Source organism: Vipera berus, assembly GCF_964194415.1.
Source record: "Vipera berus genome assembly, chromosome: 5".
Taxonomy (NCBI): domain Eukaryota; kingdom Metazoa; phylum Chordata; class Lepidosauria; order Squamata; family Viperidae; genus Vipera; species Vipera berus.
In genome coordinates this window covers 21,911,732-21,929,583 of record NC_138207.1, presented here as the reverse complement: position 1 = coordinate 21,929,583, position 17,852 = coordinate 21,911,732, and the positions used below count along the sequence as shown (strand labels likewise).

The 17,852-nt window shown below is 44.4% G+C and overlaps 1 protein-coding gene across 1 annotated transcript in view; it reads right to left on the bottom strand.

The window, feature by feature from the left end:
* The window catches only part of PPM1L (protein phosphatase, Mg2+/Mn2+ dependent 1L), a 191,677-nt gene extending 177,067 nt beyond the window's left edge, over nt 1–14,610 (bottom strand). Inside the window, exons 1-2 of the mRNA XM_081329334.1 lie at nt 14,483–14,610; nt 12,732–13,491 (exon numbers count right to left, since the gene is read on the bottom strand). Coding sequence (XP_081185460.1) covers nt 12,732–13,134 — 403 coding nt within the window. The 5' untranslated portion in view covers nt 13,135–13,491; nt 14,483–14,610. The remainder of the gene's footprint in view (nt 1–12,731; nt 13,492–14,482) is intronic.
* Nucleotides 14,611–17,852: the final 3,242 nt, after the last annotated feature.

The window sequence follows — 17,852 nt, the reverse complement described above, 5'->3', positions numbered from 1 at the left end:
TCTGTTACGCGGCACTCGGGATTCGACCTGCCAAACTGCTGACCTCCTGGTCAACAAGCTCAGCGTCCTAACCCACTGAGCCACCGCATCCCTATTTAGACCACCACTTTATTTCTGCTAATTGTCAACGAGAATACTACAAGCAGAGCCTGATTAAGAATGACTCTCTTCCATAGCTGCTCCTCAGCAATTAGAACCTCTTCTAAATACTACCTATGAGATGACAGCAAGCAAACACAATTCCTGATAAGATTGTTTAATTTCCTTCAGACCTTTCCTGACTGCGCTGTGCTGAAGTGTAGCCTAACTATATTTCAGGTGGCAAAAAACTGTATTGACCTGAAATAATGAAATCTTCTATCTCCATTGCTAATCTCTATCCTACTTCTACTGCTTCTGTTTCAAGTGGCTGCTTTCACCTGATTGAGAATATGTGGCAAACCCTAACAGATTGGATATAACCTACAGCCACCGTTTGCTGCTGGTAGAATAAGAAATTTAACACTGGAACAGCTAAAGAGACTTCAAGCTGTCTCACTGGTAGGATACAGTAGAAATGACATGAGATGAGATGAAGGCAACAGTATGAGGACATGACAGGAAAAAAAGGGAATGAGGGAAAGTTATGTCTGGCTGAGGTAGAAGAGAGGAAAGCCCTGTGTTAAAAGTAAGTATGATGTAAATCCCCTAAATGAACCATGCATTGCTAAAATTTCCTTTGTACAATCCTTCCTTTTATCTTTGCTGTATTTTCTGCCATTTAATTTCCAAAAAATGTAATCAGTCTTTTTTTTTTTAAAGTGCAGGCATCTGTCTTAAATCTTAGAATAAAATGTGGCCCAGTTTGAACTACTAAAAAAATAGTTATTTTGAGCCTAGTTTATAACGCAGCATCTAATTATTTGATTTCATTGATTTATGTTTGCTTGGTGGCCATCAGTATAAAAGCCCCGGTTACTAAAGTCACAGGGTTTTATATATAAGCAAGATATCACCATTGTAAATATTTATGTCAGTGTAATACAAACATATTTCATTATCAACAACTAGAAAACATTTCTATAAATGGGAAAAGACCACTAGCACTCATGAAATCCAGTGTTTATTTGAGATTTCATGAAGGAGTTATTAGCCAATGGAGCAAAATTCAAAGCCAATGTTTCAAATTTTCAGCACAAAAACCATGTAACCTCCAAACTTTAGAATCCCTCATTAAAAAATAAAGGTAAAAGGTAAAGGTAAAGGTTCCCCTGCACATACGTGCTAGTCGTTTCCAACTCTAGGGGCCGGTGCTCATCTCTGTTTCAAAGCCGAAGAGCCAGCGCTTGTCCAAGGACGTCTCCGTGGTCATGTGGCCGGCATGACTAGACGCCAAAGGCGCACGGAACGCTGTTACCTTCCTACCGTAGTGGTCCCTATTTTTCTACTTGCATTTTTACGTGCTTTCAAACTGCTAGGTTGGCAGAAGAAAATAAAGCAAAATGAAGAAATTCAAGTGGTGCCGTCTTTAATAAGATTATGCACATTAATCTACTTGAGACTACATCATTCATGTCTTCAGTTAGCATTCTGTCAAATCAGCTTAATCAGAATAGACCTGGAAGGGACCTGATATTTTTATCATTCTACATTTTTAAAAAAGTAAGATTTACATCCTTCCCTAGTATACATATTTGTGCTTGCCTCTTTTACCCACAATAGTCACACAACTTGGAGAAGTGCAATTTGCAAAAGATAAGTCGTGTCCCAAACTGGATATTATTCTGAAAAGTGTGTGTTTGATCACCTCACTTAAAATGATTAATTGCTCACCTATCTCAGTATGTATTGGTCTCAGTGCTGGATTGCTGGCACATTTGCCTACATCTTTAACAGAGATGAAAAAAATATCTAGAGGAAAACAAGGTCATTACTAAAAGCCAACATGGGTTTGTCAAAAACAGATCATGCCAGAGAAATCTTATTGCATTCTTTGATCAAGTGACAAAATTAGTGGACCAGAGGAATGCTGTGGATATACCGTATATACTTGAGTATAAGCCGAATTTTTCAGCCCACTTTTTGGGCTGAAAATTTCCACTTCGGCTTATACTCCAGTCAACAAAAAAAACTTACCGAGGACTTGTGCGTGGCCGAGGCTTTGGTGCTTCCGGGATCGCGCGCACCTCTCCCAAGCCACCGCTGTCCGAGACCTGCCGAAGTTTGGGGAGGTTTGGGGAGGTGCGCGCGCACCTCCCCAAACCTCCCCAAACGTCGGCAGGTCTCCGTTCCTCCGCGCCCTGCCTGCCTGCTTCTTTCCGCAGCGGAAAGAAGCAGGCAGGCAGGGCGCGGAGGAACGGAGACCTGCCGACGTTTGGGGAGGTTTGGGCGCCTCCCCAAACCTCCCCAAACGTCGGCAGGTCTCCGTTCCTCCTGCCGACGTTTGGGGAGGTTTGGGCGCCTCCCCAAACCTCCCCAGGTCTCCGTTCCTCCGCGCAGACCTGCCGACGTTTGGGGAGGTTTGGGCGCCTCCCCAAACCTCCCCAAACGTCGGCAGGTCTCCGTTCCTCCTGCCGACGTTTGGGGAGGTTTGGGCGCCTCCCCAAACCTCCCCAGGTCTCCGTTCCTCCGCGCAGACCTGCCGACGTTTGGGGAGGTTTGGGCGCCTCCCCAAACCTCCCCAGGTCTCCGTTCCTCCGCGCAGACCTGCCGACGTTTGGGGAGGTTTGGGCGCCTCCCCAAACCTCCCCAAACGTCGGCAGGTCTCCGTTCCTCCTGCCGACGTTTGGGGAGGTTTGGGCGCCTCCCCAAACCTCCCCAGGTCTCCGTTCCTCCGCACAGACCTGCCGACGTTTGGGGAGGTTTGGGCGCCTCCCCAAACGTCGGCAGGTCTGCGCGACGTTTGGGGAGGTTTGGGGAGGCGCCCAAACCTCCCCAAACGTCAGCAGGTCTGCGCGGAGGAACGGAGACCTGGGGAGGTTTGGGGAGGCGCCCAAACCTCCCCAAATGTCGGCAGGAGGAACGGAGACCTGGGGAGGTTTGGGGAGGCGCCCAAACCTCCCCAAACGTCGGCAGGTCTGCGCGGAGGAACGGAGACCTGGGGAGGTTTGGGGAGGCGCCCAAACCTCCCCAAACGTCGGCAGGAGGAACGGAGACCTGCCGACGTTTGGGGAGGTTTGGGGAGGCGCCCAAACCTCCCCAAACGTCGGCAGGTCTGCGCGGAGGAACGGAGACCTGGGGAGGTTTGGGGAGGCGCCCAAACCTCCCCAAACGTCGGCAGGAGGAACGGAGACCTGGGGAGGTTTGGGGAGGCGCCCAAACCTCCCCAAACGTCGGCAGGAGGAACGGAGACCTGGGGAGGTTTGGGGAGGCGCCCAAACCTCCCCAAACGTCGGCAGGTCTGCGCGGAGGAACGGAGACCTGGGGAGGTTTGGGGAGGTGCCCAAACCTCCCCAAACGTCGGCAGGAGGAACGGAGACCTGGGGAGGTTTGGGGAGGCGCCCAAACCTCCCCAAACGTCGGCAGGTCTGCGCGGAGGAACGGAGACCTGGGGAGGTTTGGGAAGGCGCCCAAACCTCCCCAAACGTCGGCAGGTCTGCGCGGAGGAACGGAGACCTGGGGAGGTTTGGAGAGGTGCCCAAAACTCCCCAAACGTCGGCAGGAGGAACGGAGACCTGCCGACGTTTGGGGAGGTTTGGGGAGGCGCCCAAACCTCCCCAAACGTCGGCAGGTCTGCGCGGAGGAACGGAGACCTGGGGAGGTTTGGGGAGGCGCCCAAACCTCCCCAAACGTCGGCAGGTCTGCGCGGAGGAACGGAGACCTGGGGAGGTTTGGGGAGGTGCCCAAACCTCCCCAAACGTCGGCAGGAGGAACGGAGACCTGCCGACGTTTGGGGAGGTTTGGGGAGGCGCCCAAAACTCCCCAAACGTCGGCAGGTCTGCGCGGAGGAACGGAGACCTGGGGAGGTTTGGGGAGGCGCCCAAACCTCCCCAAACGTCGGCAGGAGGAACGGAGACCTGCCGACGTTTGGGGAGGTTTGGGGAGGCGCCCAAACCTCCCCAAACGTCGGCAGGTCTGCGCGGAGGAACGGAGACCTGCCGAGGTTTGGGGAGGCGCCCAAACCTCCCCAAACGTCGGCAGGAGGAACGGAGACCTGCCGAGGTTTGGGGAGGCGCCCAAACCTCCCCAAACGTCGGCAGGTCTGCGCGGAGGAACGGAGACCTGCCGACGTTTGGGGAGGTTTGGGGAGGTGCGCGCGCACCTCCCCAAACCTCCCCAAACTTCGGCAGGTCTCCGGACGGCGGCGGCTTGGGAGAGGTGCGCGCGATCCTGGAAGCACCGAAGCCTCGGCCGCGCGCAAGTCCTCGGTAAGCTCCGGGCGGTCACTTGCTTCGCGTCTCCTGAGGGAAGGGGGGGCGACTGGAGCGGGCGTGTTTCCTCGCCTGCTAGGCGCCGCGATTTGCCCGGGGAACGCGCGGGCCCCGAATGGCAGCGTGGAGCGAGGAAGCGGACAGCCAGGGCTTCCCCGAGAGCCGCGGCCACACAGGGTATTCCTGTGTATTCAGGCTTGCAAAATGGCGGATCGAGCCTCTGCTGGCGGCAGAGGCTTGCAGAGCGCGGATCCAGCCTCCGCCGGTGGCGGAGGCTTGCAGAACGGCGGATCGGCTTATACTCGAGTCAACAACTTTTCCCAGGTTTTGGGGGTGAAATTGGGGGTCTCGGCTTATACTCGAGTCGGCTTATACTCAAGTATATACGGTAATTTACTTGGACTTCAGTAAGGCATTTGATAAAGTACATCACAACCTTCTACTTGATAAGATAGAAAAATATGGGTTAGACAGCATCACCACCAGATGGATTCGTAGCTGGCTGGCCAGCCGTACTCAGCATGTGGTCCTCAATGGAACTGCATCTACATGGAGGGAAGTGTGTAGTGTGGTGCCCCAGGGTTCTGTTCTGGGCCCAGTGCTCTTCAACATCTTCATCAACGATTTGGATGAGGGGATAAATGGGGAACTCATCAAATTTGCAGAATACACCAAGCTGGCACTCCAGAAGACAGGCTTAAGATACAGGAGGATCTGGACAGACTCGAACACTATCTAACAAAATGAAATTCAATGGTGAAAAAAGTAAGGTTCTACATTTAGGCAAGAAAATCCAAAAGTGCAGGTATAGTATAGGGGGTATCTTGCTCAATAGTAGTAACTGTGACAGGGATCTCGGAGTCCTAGTGGACAATCACTTAAATATGAGCCAGCAGTGTGCAGCAGCTGCCAAAAAGTCAACACAGTGTTAGGCTGCATTAACAGAGGGATAGAATCAAGATCACATGAAGTATTAATACCACTTTACAATGCCTTGGTAAGGCCACACTTGGAATACTGCATCCAGTTTTGGTCACCACGATGTAAAAAAGATGTTGAAACTGTAGAAAGAGTACATAGAAGAGCAACAAAGATGATTAGGGGACTGGAAGCTAAAACATATAAGGAACGGCTGCTGGAATTGAGTATGTCTAGTTTAATGAAGAGAAGGACGAGGGGGGATATGATAGCAGTGTTCCAATATCTCAGGGGCTGCCACAAAGAAGAGGGAGTCAGGCTATTCTCCAAAGCAGGACAAGCAGCAATGGATGGAAACTGATGTAGGAGAGAAGCAACCTGTAACTAAGGAGAAACTTCCTGACAGAACAATTAACCAGTGGAACAACCTGCCTCCAGAAGCTTGAATGCTCCAACACTGGAGGTTTTTAAGAAGAGACTGGACAGCCATTTATCCGAAATGGTATAGGGTTTCCTGCCTGAGCAGTGGGTTGGACTAGATGACCCCCAAGGTCCCTTCCAACTTTATTATCTGGACAGACACCGTCTTTTTAAAAAGTATGTCAGGTACCTGAATTCATACATGTCCAAGCTAAGATTTGTTAAGTAAGAGAGCAATAGCTGTAAACCTTTCCCAGCTAGGATTGTCAGAGGTTTAAGTATCCATTTTTGACCACTGGTGAGAAATTTCACTGACTTTCTTTGCTGAAAATGTTTCTATAAATTCTTCATAATAATGAATGGAAACAAATTGTACATTCAATTTGAGAAAAAGCTGGTAGCATCAAAGCTTCATTAATGTTTTTTCAAATGGTTATCTCTAGCAATTATGTAAGGGAAACATGAATGTGTGTTTGTATATACCCACAGAGTTACATAGAAAATGTTCTAATGGTAGAAATTTTCCAGTATCAGCTGAACATAATCTACTTTTAATGTTCTGGAGGACACTATTTTTCTGTAAGTGGAAAATTACAGTCAATGTAGGCCAAGCATCACCTTGATAACATCTTCTGTGGACAGTAATTAGTCTTTTTGCATTACATGACAAAAACAGAACATCATGGCAGAACATCTAACACTTTTGATTTGCACCCATTTTTCTTCTTGTATTCTCCAATAGCTGAAGGCCACAGAAGACTTACTGGTCATAATCCCAGAAGTTGGGGTTGTAATTTCAAACGTTTTTTTTTATTGCTTTGGAACCTAACTACTAAAGGTGTAATTCTACAGCTTGTGTTCTTAATAGGGAAAAAATAATACTGTGAACGTGACAGCTTGCTGCCAAATCTGTTACAGCAGCAATGGGGCAGGGCACTTAGGTAGCCACCCCTCAAAACATCAGGTCTGATAGGTTCGTCATTATATCAAAGTGGAGGAAGAAGACATCAACAGATGCAACTCTGTTGTAGTACTGTCCAGCTCATGGTAATCTTTATATAAAAAGATCTTTGCCTTGCCAATTATATCTTTAAAACTCAACATTTCCAAGTGTTCTTCATGACTTGGTACTTTTTTTATCTTTGGACTTAAAACTGAATAAACAAAGCCAAAAAAAACCCCGCCACCCTAAAACAACTATCTACCAATAACAAGGTATTTCTAGTTTAAAAATATCTCTGCCCCAAAGCAAGTTTCTCTTCCAAAGAAACTTTACATATAAAATATAATGTAGAACAGTTATTCAATTGCTCTTTGAAGTCAATAAAATCTAGTAAGGAATAACCACTTCAATAGCAAACATTCATTCAAGTCTTGCAACACATTCTTCCACCTAATACTTAACCCTCATTTTTAAAATATTTCTTCCTGTGAAAACATTAAAAAGATATAGAAATTAGAAATTCACTGAATGCTGGCCAAGTAAAAATATTTTTCTTTATAATAAGAATTCACAATGTTGTTTCTCCCACGGTTAAAATACAGTTAGTTAAAATACGGATAGTTAAAATCATATTCAAATTGAAGGGCATAAAGTAATAACCATCATACCAGATATTTTAATCTCTGATCATTTATCTAGGCAAGCCTGCTTTATTTGTAAGTAGAAACCTAAATCAAGAACACTATTTTCATATCCAGCTTCCTAAAAATCAAGCAAACACTTTATACTTACAGACAAGAAAAATCAACTACATGTAGTCCTTGACTTAAAACAGTTAAATGACCGTTTAAAATGGCACTGAAAAAAGTGATTTATAACCATTTTTCACACCTATGACCATTGCAGCATCCCCATAGTCATGTGATCAAAATTCAGACACCTGGCAACTGACTCATATTTATGATGGTGTCCGTGTTCTAGGGTCTTTTGCTCACCTTTTGCAACCTTCTGACAAGTGAAGTCAATGGGGAAGCCATATTCACTTAACAAACATGTTACTAACTTAACAACCACAGTGTTTCACTTAACAACTATGGCAAGAAAGGTCATAAAATGGGGCAAAACTCAAGTTAACAAATGTTTCACTTAACAACATAAATTTTGGGCTCAATTGTAGTCATAAATGGCATGGGTCCGGAATACCTTGGGGAGCACCTGCGGCCGGCGTCAACTTCCCTCCCCCCAGTACGCTCCCACAGAGAGGGCCTCCTCAGGGTGCCACCGGTCAAAGAATGCCGACTGGTGGCCCCCAGGGGGAGGGCGTTCTCTGTGGGTGCGCCGGATTTATGGAACCATCTTCCGGTCGAGCTCCAGATGGCGCCTGATCTCCGCTCCTTCCGGCGCGATCTTAAAACCTACCTTTTTGAACAAGCTGGCCTGGCCTGATGGGATGGGGTTGGGTTTTATAAATTGATCTTAACTTTTTAATCTGTATTAATTTATTACGGGCATTGCTGTTTAATTATTTTTTAATTTTTGTATCTTGTTTTTTATTATGTATTGCCCTGTTCACTGCCCTGAGTCCTTCGGGAGAAGGGCGGTATACAAATTAAATTAATAATAATAATAATAATAATAATAATAATAATAATAATAATAATAATAATAATAATAATAATAATAATAATAATAATAATAAAAATTGAAGACTATACATACTAGCCTTTTTTATTTGGAAAATAGAAAAGTCATACTCAGATTAATTTATGAAGGACCTTGACAGATTTCTTTACTGACTTACTGACCATACAAACCAATTTGATATTGCCATCCTACCTTCACTGAAACAGAGTAAGCTTACAGAATATGGATTCAGAAACTAAATGCAAAATCATATATTCACATTCTCAAGAGTGTACTAGATTTCAACACCCATAATTCCTGGCAAGTAGAGCCACTGATAAAGAATTGTAGGGTAATTAAAGCCCAACACATTTAGAGGGCACCAACTCAACAATGAAAATTGCTGTGGCTAAGAAGAAATGTCAGATTTAATTTCAATTCTTAGCCACAGCAATTGGTGCTGTTTTGTTTCCTGAAAAATGCCACTGATCTTACATTCCTACAACATAAAAGTACATTAATTACATTGATGAGTGGACTCAGACAAGGTCATGTTACATATTAAACCGAGTAAGAGTCTTGCTAGAATCAACTCCTTTTACTCCCCCCCCCCAAAGCTCTCAGATTATTCTGGCTCATTAACTCTTTTTTCCACTGAATTCTGTGCAGGTACAGCAGGTAAGCAGTCCAGACAACTGACTGAAAAAGCCCAACAGTCTTGAATATTACTGAATAAAATGAATTAAGCGCCATCACATCCCTCAAGGTGACAGCTGAAGGATGTTCTTGTTCAAAGCACTCATCAACATGGAATAAATTGCAGAAGTACATCAACCATTTTTGCAAGTGCTTTTAAGTACATCACAAGACATCTAAAGCTTTTCCATGACGGGTTGGAAGTGAAAACCTCCTCAGTTTAAAGAGAGCACCAAAACAAAAACAAAAACAAAATCCATTTCTTTGTGGTGACATTTGCAGAACAGCTACCCGTGTAAGTTAAGAAAAGAATGAGAAGAAAATCACTTTCCTGTCTTATACATAAAAATAATAGAAGCACACAATGATAAATCTGTGCATAGTCAATTATGGCTATTTATAACAAAACAAAAAAAAAACATCAAATGGCAGCGGCAGCAACAATAATAAATGTATACACTGCCCAACTCCTAGCGACTGTCATTCTAATTGTAAAAAAATCACAATGTAAGTTTCAGCTAAAGAGAAACTTTTCAGCTCAGTGTGAAACAGATTCTTTTTCTTTATGGGTAACCCAGTTTAGGAACAAATCCCCATTCCTACAAATAGCTGTGTCTCCCATTTTGGGCTAACTGTTGGGTTGAGATTTGCAATTTTAAGAGCAAAGTCTATGAAGAGGGTTTAAAGATTAAATCTTCCCATCTCACCCCCCTCTGGCACAATAATTAAAACTAACGTAGCACTTTTTGAAAAAGCAGAAGTTCCAAGACAGTGGGAGAAGATTTTAGATCCAAAAGGTCAATATGACATCAAAACCCTAAGCACTTCAATGTCAGTTGTTTGCTTAGATTTACAAATCCCAAATATAAACTAATATTGAGTAATGCAGGCACGTATGAGCTGCTCTCATGCACTGTTTACGAAGGCAACAGAATTTTCTAATACAGTATCAGTTCATATCATCCATTTTTTTTATTAATTTCAGCTTCATATTAGAGGATTTTTTGGCAGAAACAATTATCCAAGCTGCTTGTAAAATTGATGCCACACACCTTTCCATGTAGGAGGCAGGTGCTTCACTTCAAAAAAGTTGATCTATGCCAGCGGCCCCCAACTTTTTGTGCACCAGAGACCAGTTCCATGGAAAGAGTTTTTTACATGGACCGGATGGGACATGGTTTTGTGTACTGCCTGTATCCCATGGATGGGGCTTCGCTTGTTTGCGCGGACCGGTTTCTGGCATGCCGTAGATCAGTGCCGGTCCACGAAGCGGGGCTTGGGAATCCCTGATCTATGCAACTGCATTTCTATCTTCCATTACCTGGTTTAGTGCTATAACCTTTTAAAAATACACTTAGATTAACAAGAAAGTCAAAGTTGGATGTTAAAGAAGTAGAACAGAAAGAATACTGACGCTTTTGAACTTTAGGGTTGGAGAAGACTTTTGAAATACCATGGATAGCCAAGAAAACAAACAAATGAATTGTACAACAAATTAATCTAGCCTATTTACCCGAGGTACAAATGATCAGGCTCAAATTATAGCATTCTGCACACATTATGCAGACACAATGCAAGCTCCCTTGAAGAATCCAAAATGCTAGTAAAGGTGAAAAGGAAGAGAACAACCTGCGGCAATATGGATGGGTTTTATTGTAGTGGTAATAGATGCCCCACTGGGAAACTTGAAGAGTAAAGCTGGAAAATGGGTAAACCTGGCTAAGGTTTAACTGTATGGTCACTAAGAATCAACGCCAACTTGATGGCATATAATCAAACAAAGGTATAAGGAACTCTGTGCCTTTAATCTGGATAGGAGCACAATGTGCTGGTTAAAGATTATTCAATTTAAGTAGTCAGAAATATTTTGTTCAGTATTAACAAGTACCATCAAAACAAAGAAATGTATATTACACTGTGCCTGCAAACATATGCTCTAAATGTATCGTGAAATCTTTCATAGATTTTTTTAAAATAATGGTTTAATAGCTAAAAAAATGCTTATTAAATTTACATTTAAATACTTATAAATGCTACATTTAAATTTCTAACTACAATAGACACTCTTATCACGTTTCATAACAGTAAAGTTGGAAGGGACCTTGGAGATCATCTAGTCCAACCCCCTGCTTAGATGTGGCTAAGCTAACGATTTGGAAGGATGGGAGGATGGCTGCAGTACATGAAAAACAACCAAACAGCTTGCCAAGTTATCAAATCTATTTTAATCATAATTCAAACTGCTGACAGCAGACAGAGTATCTAACAAGATGAAGAAGCAGTAAGGCACACAGGTAAAAAGCAGAGTTTCTTTGCAGAGGATAGTGCACCTGATAGGATGATGTTATCCTTCAAGAATTTCTCCCAAGCAAAGGTGAATGGGACTTACAGTAGAATGCTGCTTACACATTTCAAATGACAGCACACAATCTCTTCCATACTTTCATCAACCTCAAACCCATATTCCCAAAAGTCAACTAACAAGACAAAGTACATCTAATCTCAACTACAGATTAGATGACCTAACCACAGCTTTCAACAATAACATGATTTAGTATTAGGCTCTCTCTCATATTGGTTAGCAGTATGAATAACAAAGATTTCAAAACATAATAAGCCAAGAACTGCTCATTTTGAATAGGGCAGAGGGAGCAACTGCTCATTCTACTCTACCCTGATTTCACCCTCCAACATCTTACACAATTCCAGTGTCCATAACTGCTATCAGGATGCCAATTTCCCCATCCTGTGATTTTGGAGATCCATGCAGAATATGAAGAGTGATTCCGACTACACTCCAATCAAACTGCTTCTCATTAAGCCCACACAGAAAGAAAAGGCCACTAACCATCCAATCTCCTTATCTGACAAACAGAAAATTATCAAGAGCCACAACATATCCCATTATAGGAACAGCTGCTCCCTCCAGGAGGCTCAATTTCTTTCTGATCACCATCAGAGCTTTTCCAGCAAGTTTGATTTGTCAGAGCAGCTGTAGGAAATGCAGACCCTTGATAAAAAAAAAATACAGAAGCAAATAAAAACAAATCTGCCAATTACTTCAGCTGGTGTGAATGTTTAACTTCGGTGTGAGACTACCTCCTTGTCCATTCACAGCCACCCTCTGCATTCAAGTGAAACAGAATGAAGCTTCTTTCTAATGTGGCTAATGAACAGACATGCAGTTAGAGGCATTATCCAAATAAACCTGGCTTAGCTTCTCCTATGCAACTGCAAAAAAACTACAGCCATTCTTCTGCGCATATGCTGCAGAGAGGCACATGGCATTTATTTTCACTTCTAGGCAAGCAGCTCGTCTCAGTGAGTAAAGAAAGGATACAGAAAACACTGTAAATAAAGTGATAATGAAGAGATGCTGCAAAAATGTTAAAGTTTGCCAGTGCATTCCTCAGTCAGCAATCTCCTGATAGCTTTTACTTTAGTCATACATTTATGCTTTATTAAAACAAAGGTAGCTAATTGTAGATATTATCACTGAAGGCCACACAGTTTGATTCTAAAAGCTTATTCCAAACATATGAACGAACACAATCATTGCTCCTAAGGTTCTGGGTCTACAATTTCAATTCGCTGAAGATTCATCTGTAGCCCCTTTTTCCAATGAGACTCATGGAATTGATTCTTAGCAAATCAAAGACTGTTACCATGGCACAAATCAACTTTTCTGCTAACTTACAAAGCCCCATATGATCACTGCCTAACTTCCCAAACATCTAAACACACAACAGTAGCAAATCCCCATCACCCAAACAGCCTAAAACTTGCCTCTCCACCGTGTCCATCAAATATCCCAAAAATGGATGGATGAGTCTTGTTCACCAGATCCGTGATCACTTCAAACCTGTCTTCCATGTGGTCTCTCCGGCCTTGGATAGAATAAACAGCCACATTGTGGTTCTTAAACTCCCAGGTCTTGGAAAACTCTGCATCCAGCACATCCAGACCCCCAAGTTGGTCATTTTGCATAATTTCTGCTACTTTGCCCTTCACCATTTTCACTGCATCCCTGCTGGACTTGACAATGGTTTTCACTTCATCCGTATGGAAGAAGTAGCTCCATAGGGCCAGGCTGATGCATAGCAGGAACAGCGTCTCTGGTCTCAGTAAGAAGTAACGCATGATCCGACCCAGCAAAGAGAGCAAAGTCATTGTATCCTCTATCATTTATTACAGAGGCAGTGGATCTCCCCTCCCACACACACCATATACCACACACCCTGATGGTTGGGATGGGTCTAAAGGCAAAGCAGCAAATCAGTGCATGTTCCTGTAATGCAAACCCACGGAGGGCAGGGTTAGTGCTGCTAAAAGTGCCTCCTCTTTCTCCTCTGCTCTTCTGTGCAACTGCTTCAGGGCGCGTAGTCCCAGATGGCAAGAGTAGCTCCGATCGATCCGTCAAGTTGCAGAGATCAGCATGCACACTTGGGAGTCGGAAGGCACCCTTATCCTTCTTGACTTCTCACTCTTCCTGCTGCCAAAGAGCATGCAGCAGCTCCTGGAGAAACGACGGTGGGAGATCAGCTGCAAGACAGCAAAGGATCAGTGCAGGAGCTGCCAGAGGCACTACCAGCAGCACAAGACCTATCTGGGTCTGCCGCAGATCGTCCCTGTGCTCTTTGTGGCCTTTTTCAGCCAGGACAGAGGCAAGAAGAAAAGAGCATTTGGCACAAGAGGACCTCTTCCTCCCTCCCTTACTTTCCCCCTGGGCATTCACTCTTGCTGCCCAGGGGCAGTCAATAATTCCTACCCCCATTCTGGGTCCAGCAATAGCCCAGGGCAGTTGCTAGCCCAAAGGAGCAAGGCAGAGGGAAGGACGACCCAAAGTCAAAAGCACACTACCATGTAACTGTGTAGGGTGAGAAAGGGGAACAGTAACAACGATCAGTGTGGGGGCTTTTTAGAGGCAGGCAAGTTAGCCCCAATAAATCCAAGCAAAAAGGAAAAGTAACCCAAGAGGGTTCGGGGAGATTGAGATATCCGATAGAAATACAGTACAAAGGGGTCGGTGGGTAGAGATGGACTGACCGTTATACGGAGAAAGTGGGGTAGAACAACAACAACAACAAAACCCCAGGCTGACTCTACCATAAGGAATGTCCATCATGTCCCTGTTTCTAAAAAAAGGAACAAGACTTTAAAACCAGGACAATCTTGGCTGACAAGCAAGCGATCCTTCGTTGATTCTCCTAACGCGGCGCTTCTAACCGTTGCTGCTCAGCCTTTTCCTTCTAACATTCCATGCACCTTGACTAGCAGCCCCCCGGCTATGCCACCATCCTCTTACAAGATATCTCCAACTTTTAGGGAAGGTGACTCACTTTGGGGAAGAGCTCTGCACCGCGGGCACAGGCTGGGAACGTGGATCGGGGGATGACGGGACACAAAAGGGGGATTTTAGCGGCGTGGGCTTCCTCCACCAGACCCCCACCTGCCCCTCCGCGGCCGCTGTACCTAACGGAGGAGTGCAGAGCTAAAGCCACGCCGGCCCCTCCAAGAAAAGAAAGCAGCCCACCTCATGCTCCTTTCCCCGTTGGTGCAAAAGGCTGATCGCTCACTTCTCCCAGCGGCAATCCGGGGCTGGCCAATCGGCGACTCGCTTCTCCACCTTGTGGCTTGCAATGCACCCGCCGCCCTTGCCCGGGCCTCCTCTTTCTTCGACGCTGAATCTGCCCTCCCCCTCGCATGCCCTCCCCCGCCCCTCCCCTCGGCTGCTGTCACCTGCAGGGCCGATCGCAAAGTACCTGTCTCCCTTTCTTCCCGAGCCTGTCCCTCCCACTGGGCTGGGCTCGAGGGCTCCCGAGCCACCTCGCCGGGGATAGCGATGCCTACAAATCCCGGCAGCCTTAGCGCCAAAGCGCTCTTCCACGATTGACAGGAACCCCGCCAAGGGCTTCTGGAGCCTGAAGTCCACGAGTTTTCACAGCCAGCCTTGCTCTCTCGCGCCCTCTGCCAATAAATATAATAATGCACCTATAAACGCACACACCGTACGCGGGTCAGGCTGTTGCCTTTTTTTTGTGAGTATTTAAGCAACATTAGCAAAGCACAGAACGGGAGTGAAATTACCCGTAAATTAGCGACATGTAATAAAAAAAAACACAACGGATTGCAGTATAAAGAATACTAGTTTACCTTTCTTTTATTGGGTTTCTATTTTTTTAACCGGTTAAAAGAACTCAACATTGCCATTTGTTCCCTAAATTTTTCTTGGAAGAACTCTCCAACTCCAGGACTTTTGGTACTGGTATGTTATTTTCCAGATCCATTCTCTTCTTATATCATATAATCTACTCAATATTCACCAAAGTGTGTACTAGTGAACCTTGAAAAACATGTCCTTCGGCAGAGATTGAATTGGATAGATTCTATTACCTCCAGGCTCTAATGTATTCTGTTTTCCTTTTGCCATGGGGCTTTAGACAGACAATCTGAAATACGTTATTCTTACAAATCTAGTGATAAGATGTGCCCTATCCTATGGCAGCATATACCCTACAGTGGAAGAGAAGTTATTGAGCTGACGTTAAAGGTTTATGTCTTCCAAGTCAAGCTTGATTTTTGGTGCTTTCATGGACAATCTTTGTAGTTTTCTTATGAACAGTACAAAATGGTTTGCCACTGCCTCCTTCTGGATTGTTTCCCCCCCCAAAAAAATTTCTTACTGTAGTTACATCAATACAGATGATTGTGCTGGATTTCCTGGAGAAGATTGCTTGACATCTGGATTATACATGGAAGGATTTATAGATGTGAATATAAAATAGTGGACAAAGCCATGACTGATTTGAACAGAAATGAGCTGTAGTGAGGTCTTATGGATTTAACTTGGAGTTGGTCAAATCAAGCAGATTATTCCTCTTTGGGTGCAAATCATTATAGCATCTGATGGATAGGATGGTTGCTTATAACTTCTCTTCAGTTGCACTCTAGCTGAATAGGGGGTTAAGAGAGGGGTTCTGTTATCTCTGTTTGTCCAAGCTTTTCACACACTTTACAAGGCTGAATGAAGTCCCTTTAGATTGTTGGATGGTTCTTTTTTCCTGGTTTTGTCATTTACCTCTGCCTTTCCTCCTGAAGAAATTGCCCAGGGTTATATAAGAAGGGAAATCGTATAAATATTGATAGTTAAGTAATAAAATAAAATCATTGCTAGATCCAAAGGTATTGGATAATTTCCAACCATTTGCTAACCTCCGCTTTTGAGGGAAAGTTGTGGAGAAAGTGTTTCTCTGGTTCTCTATCTTTCTCTGAGATCAGTTGCCTCACTAGACCAAAAATTAACTCCACAGGAAGATTAGAACTTTATTGACATAGGCTGTAATAAAAGAAACTTGCAAGTCTGGTTGTGCTTTACCTCCCTTCTTTTTTATTATCTAAGTGAATCAGGGAGGTGTTGCCTGAGCTGCTTTCAAATATTACCTTGTCCCTAACACTTTCAGCTCTGTGTTCCTAGGTAATATTTGTTGCATATTTCTGACACAATCACCTTCCTCACTCTCTGCATGTAGTGGTGGGAGAGATTGAGCCAAAGGCTTGATACATTCTCCACTCCTATTTAACCTCTCTACAATGCCATTGGCAAAGTAATCTTCATCTGCCAGAAGAATGAAGCTGGAAAAAAATGCTCAAGGTCCAGAGGTAAAGAGCAGAAGAAAAGGCAAAATGCTACTTCAAGACTGCAACAGCTAAATTTAACTATATTCTGCCTTTGCCACATTGGTTCTTCTCTCCAAGATTATCTCTGTGGTTCTCTGTGGTTGTTGTTGTTAGCTGCGAAGACGTGTCCGACCCATTGTGACCCTATGGACAACGTTCCTTCAGGCCTTCCTGTACTCTACCATCTTCTGGAGTCCATTTAAGCTCACGCCTACTGCTTCAGTGACTCCACCCAGACACCTCATTCTCTGTTGTCCCTTTCTTCTATCGCCCTCAATCTTTCCCAGCATTAGGCTCTTCTCCAGTGAGTCCTTCCTTCTCATTAGGTGGCCAAAGTATTTGAGTTTCAACTTCAAGATCTGGCCTTCTAAAGAGCAGTCAGGGTTGATCTCCTCTAGGACTGACTGGTTTGATTGCCTTGCAGTCCAAGGGACTCGCAGGAGTCTTCTCCAGCACCATAGTTCAAAGGCCTCAATTCTTTGGCGCTCAGCCTTTCTTATGGTCCAACTTTCACTGCCATACATTGCAACTGGGAAGACCATAGCCTTGACTATATGCACTTTTGTTGACGGGGTGATTTCTCTGCTTTTTAGTGTGCTGTCTAGATTTGCCATGGCTTTCCTCCTCAGGAGCAAGCATCTTTTAATTTCTTGGCTACAGTCCCCATCTGCAGTGATCTTGGAGCCCAGGAAAATAAAATCTGTCACTACCTCCATTTCTTCCCCATCTATTTGCCAGGAATTGAGAGGGCCGGATGCCATGATCTTGGTTTTCTTAATGTTAAGTTTCAACCCAACTTTTGCACTCTCCTTCTTCACCTGCAACAAGAGGCTCTTTAGTTCTTCTTCACTTTCTGCCATTAGAGTGGTATCATTTGCATATCTTAGGTTGTTAATATTTCTTCCGGCAATCTTAATTCCAACTTTTGATTCATCTAGCCCTGCCTTTCTCATGATGTGCTCTGCATATAAGTTAAATAGGCAGGGCAACAGTATACAGCCTTGCCGGACTCCTTTCCCAGTTTTGAACCAATCAGTGGTTCCGTGTCCAGTTCTCACTGTTGCTTCTTGACCCGCATATAGGTTTCTCAAGAGACAAATAAGATGGTCTGGTACTCCCATCTCTTTAAGAACTTGCCACAGTTTGTTGTGATCCATACAATCAAAGGCTTTAGCATAGTCAATGAAGCAGAAGTAGATGTTTTTCTGGAACTCCCTAGCTTTCTC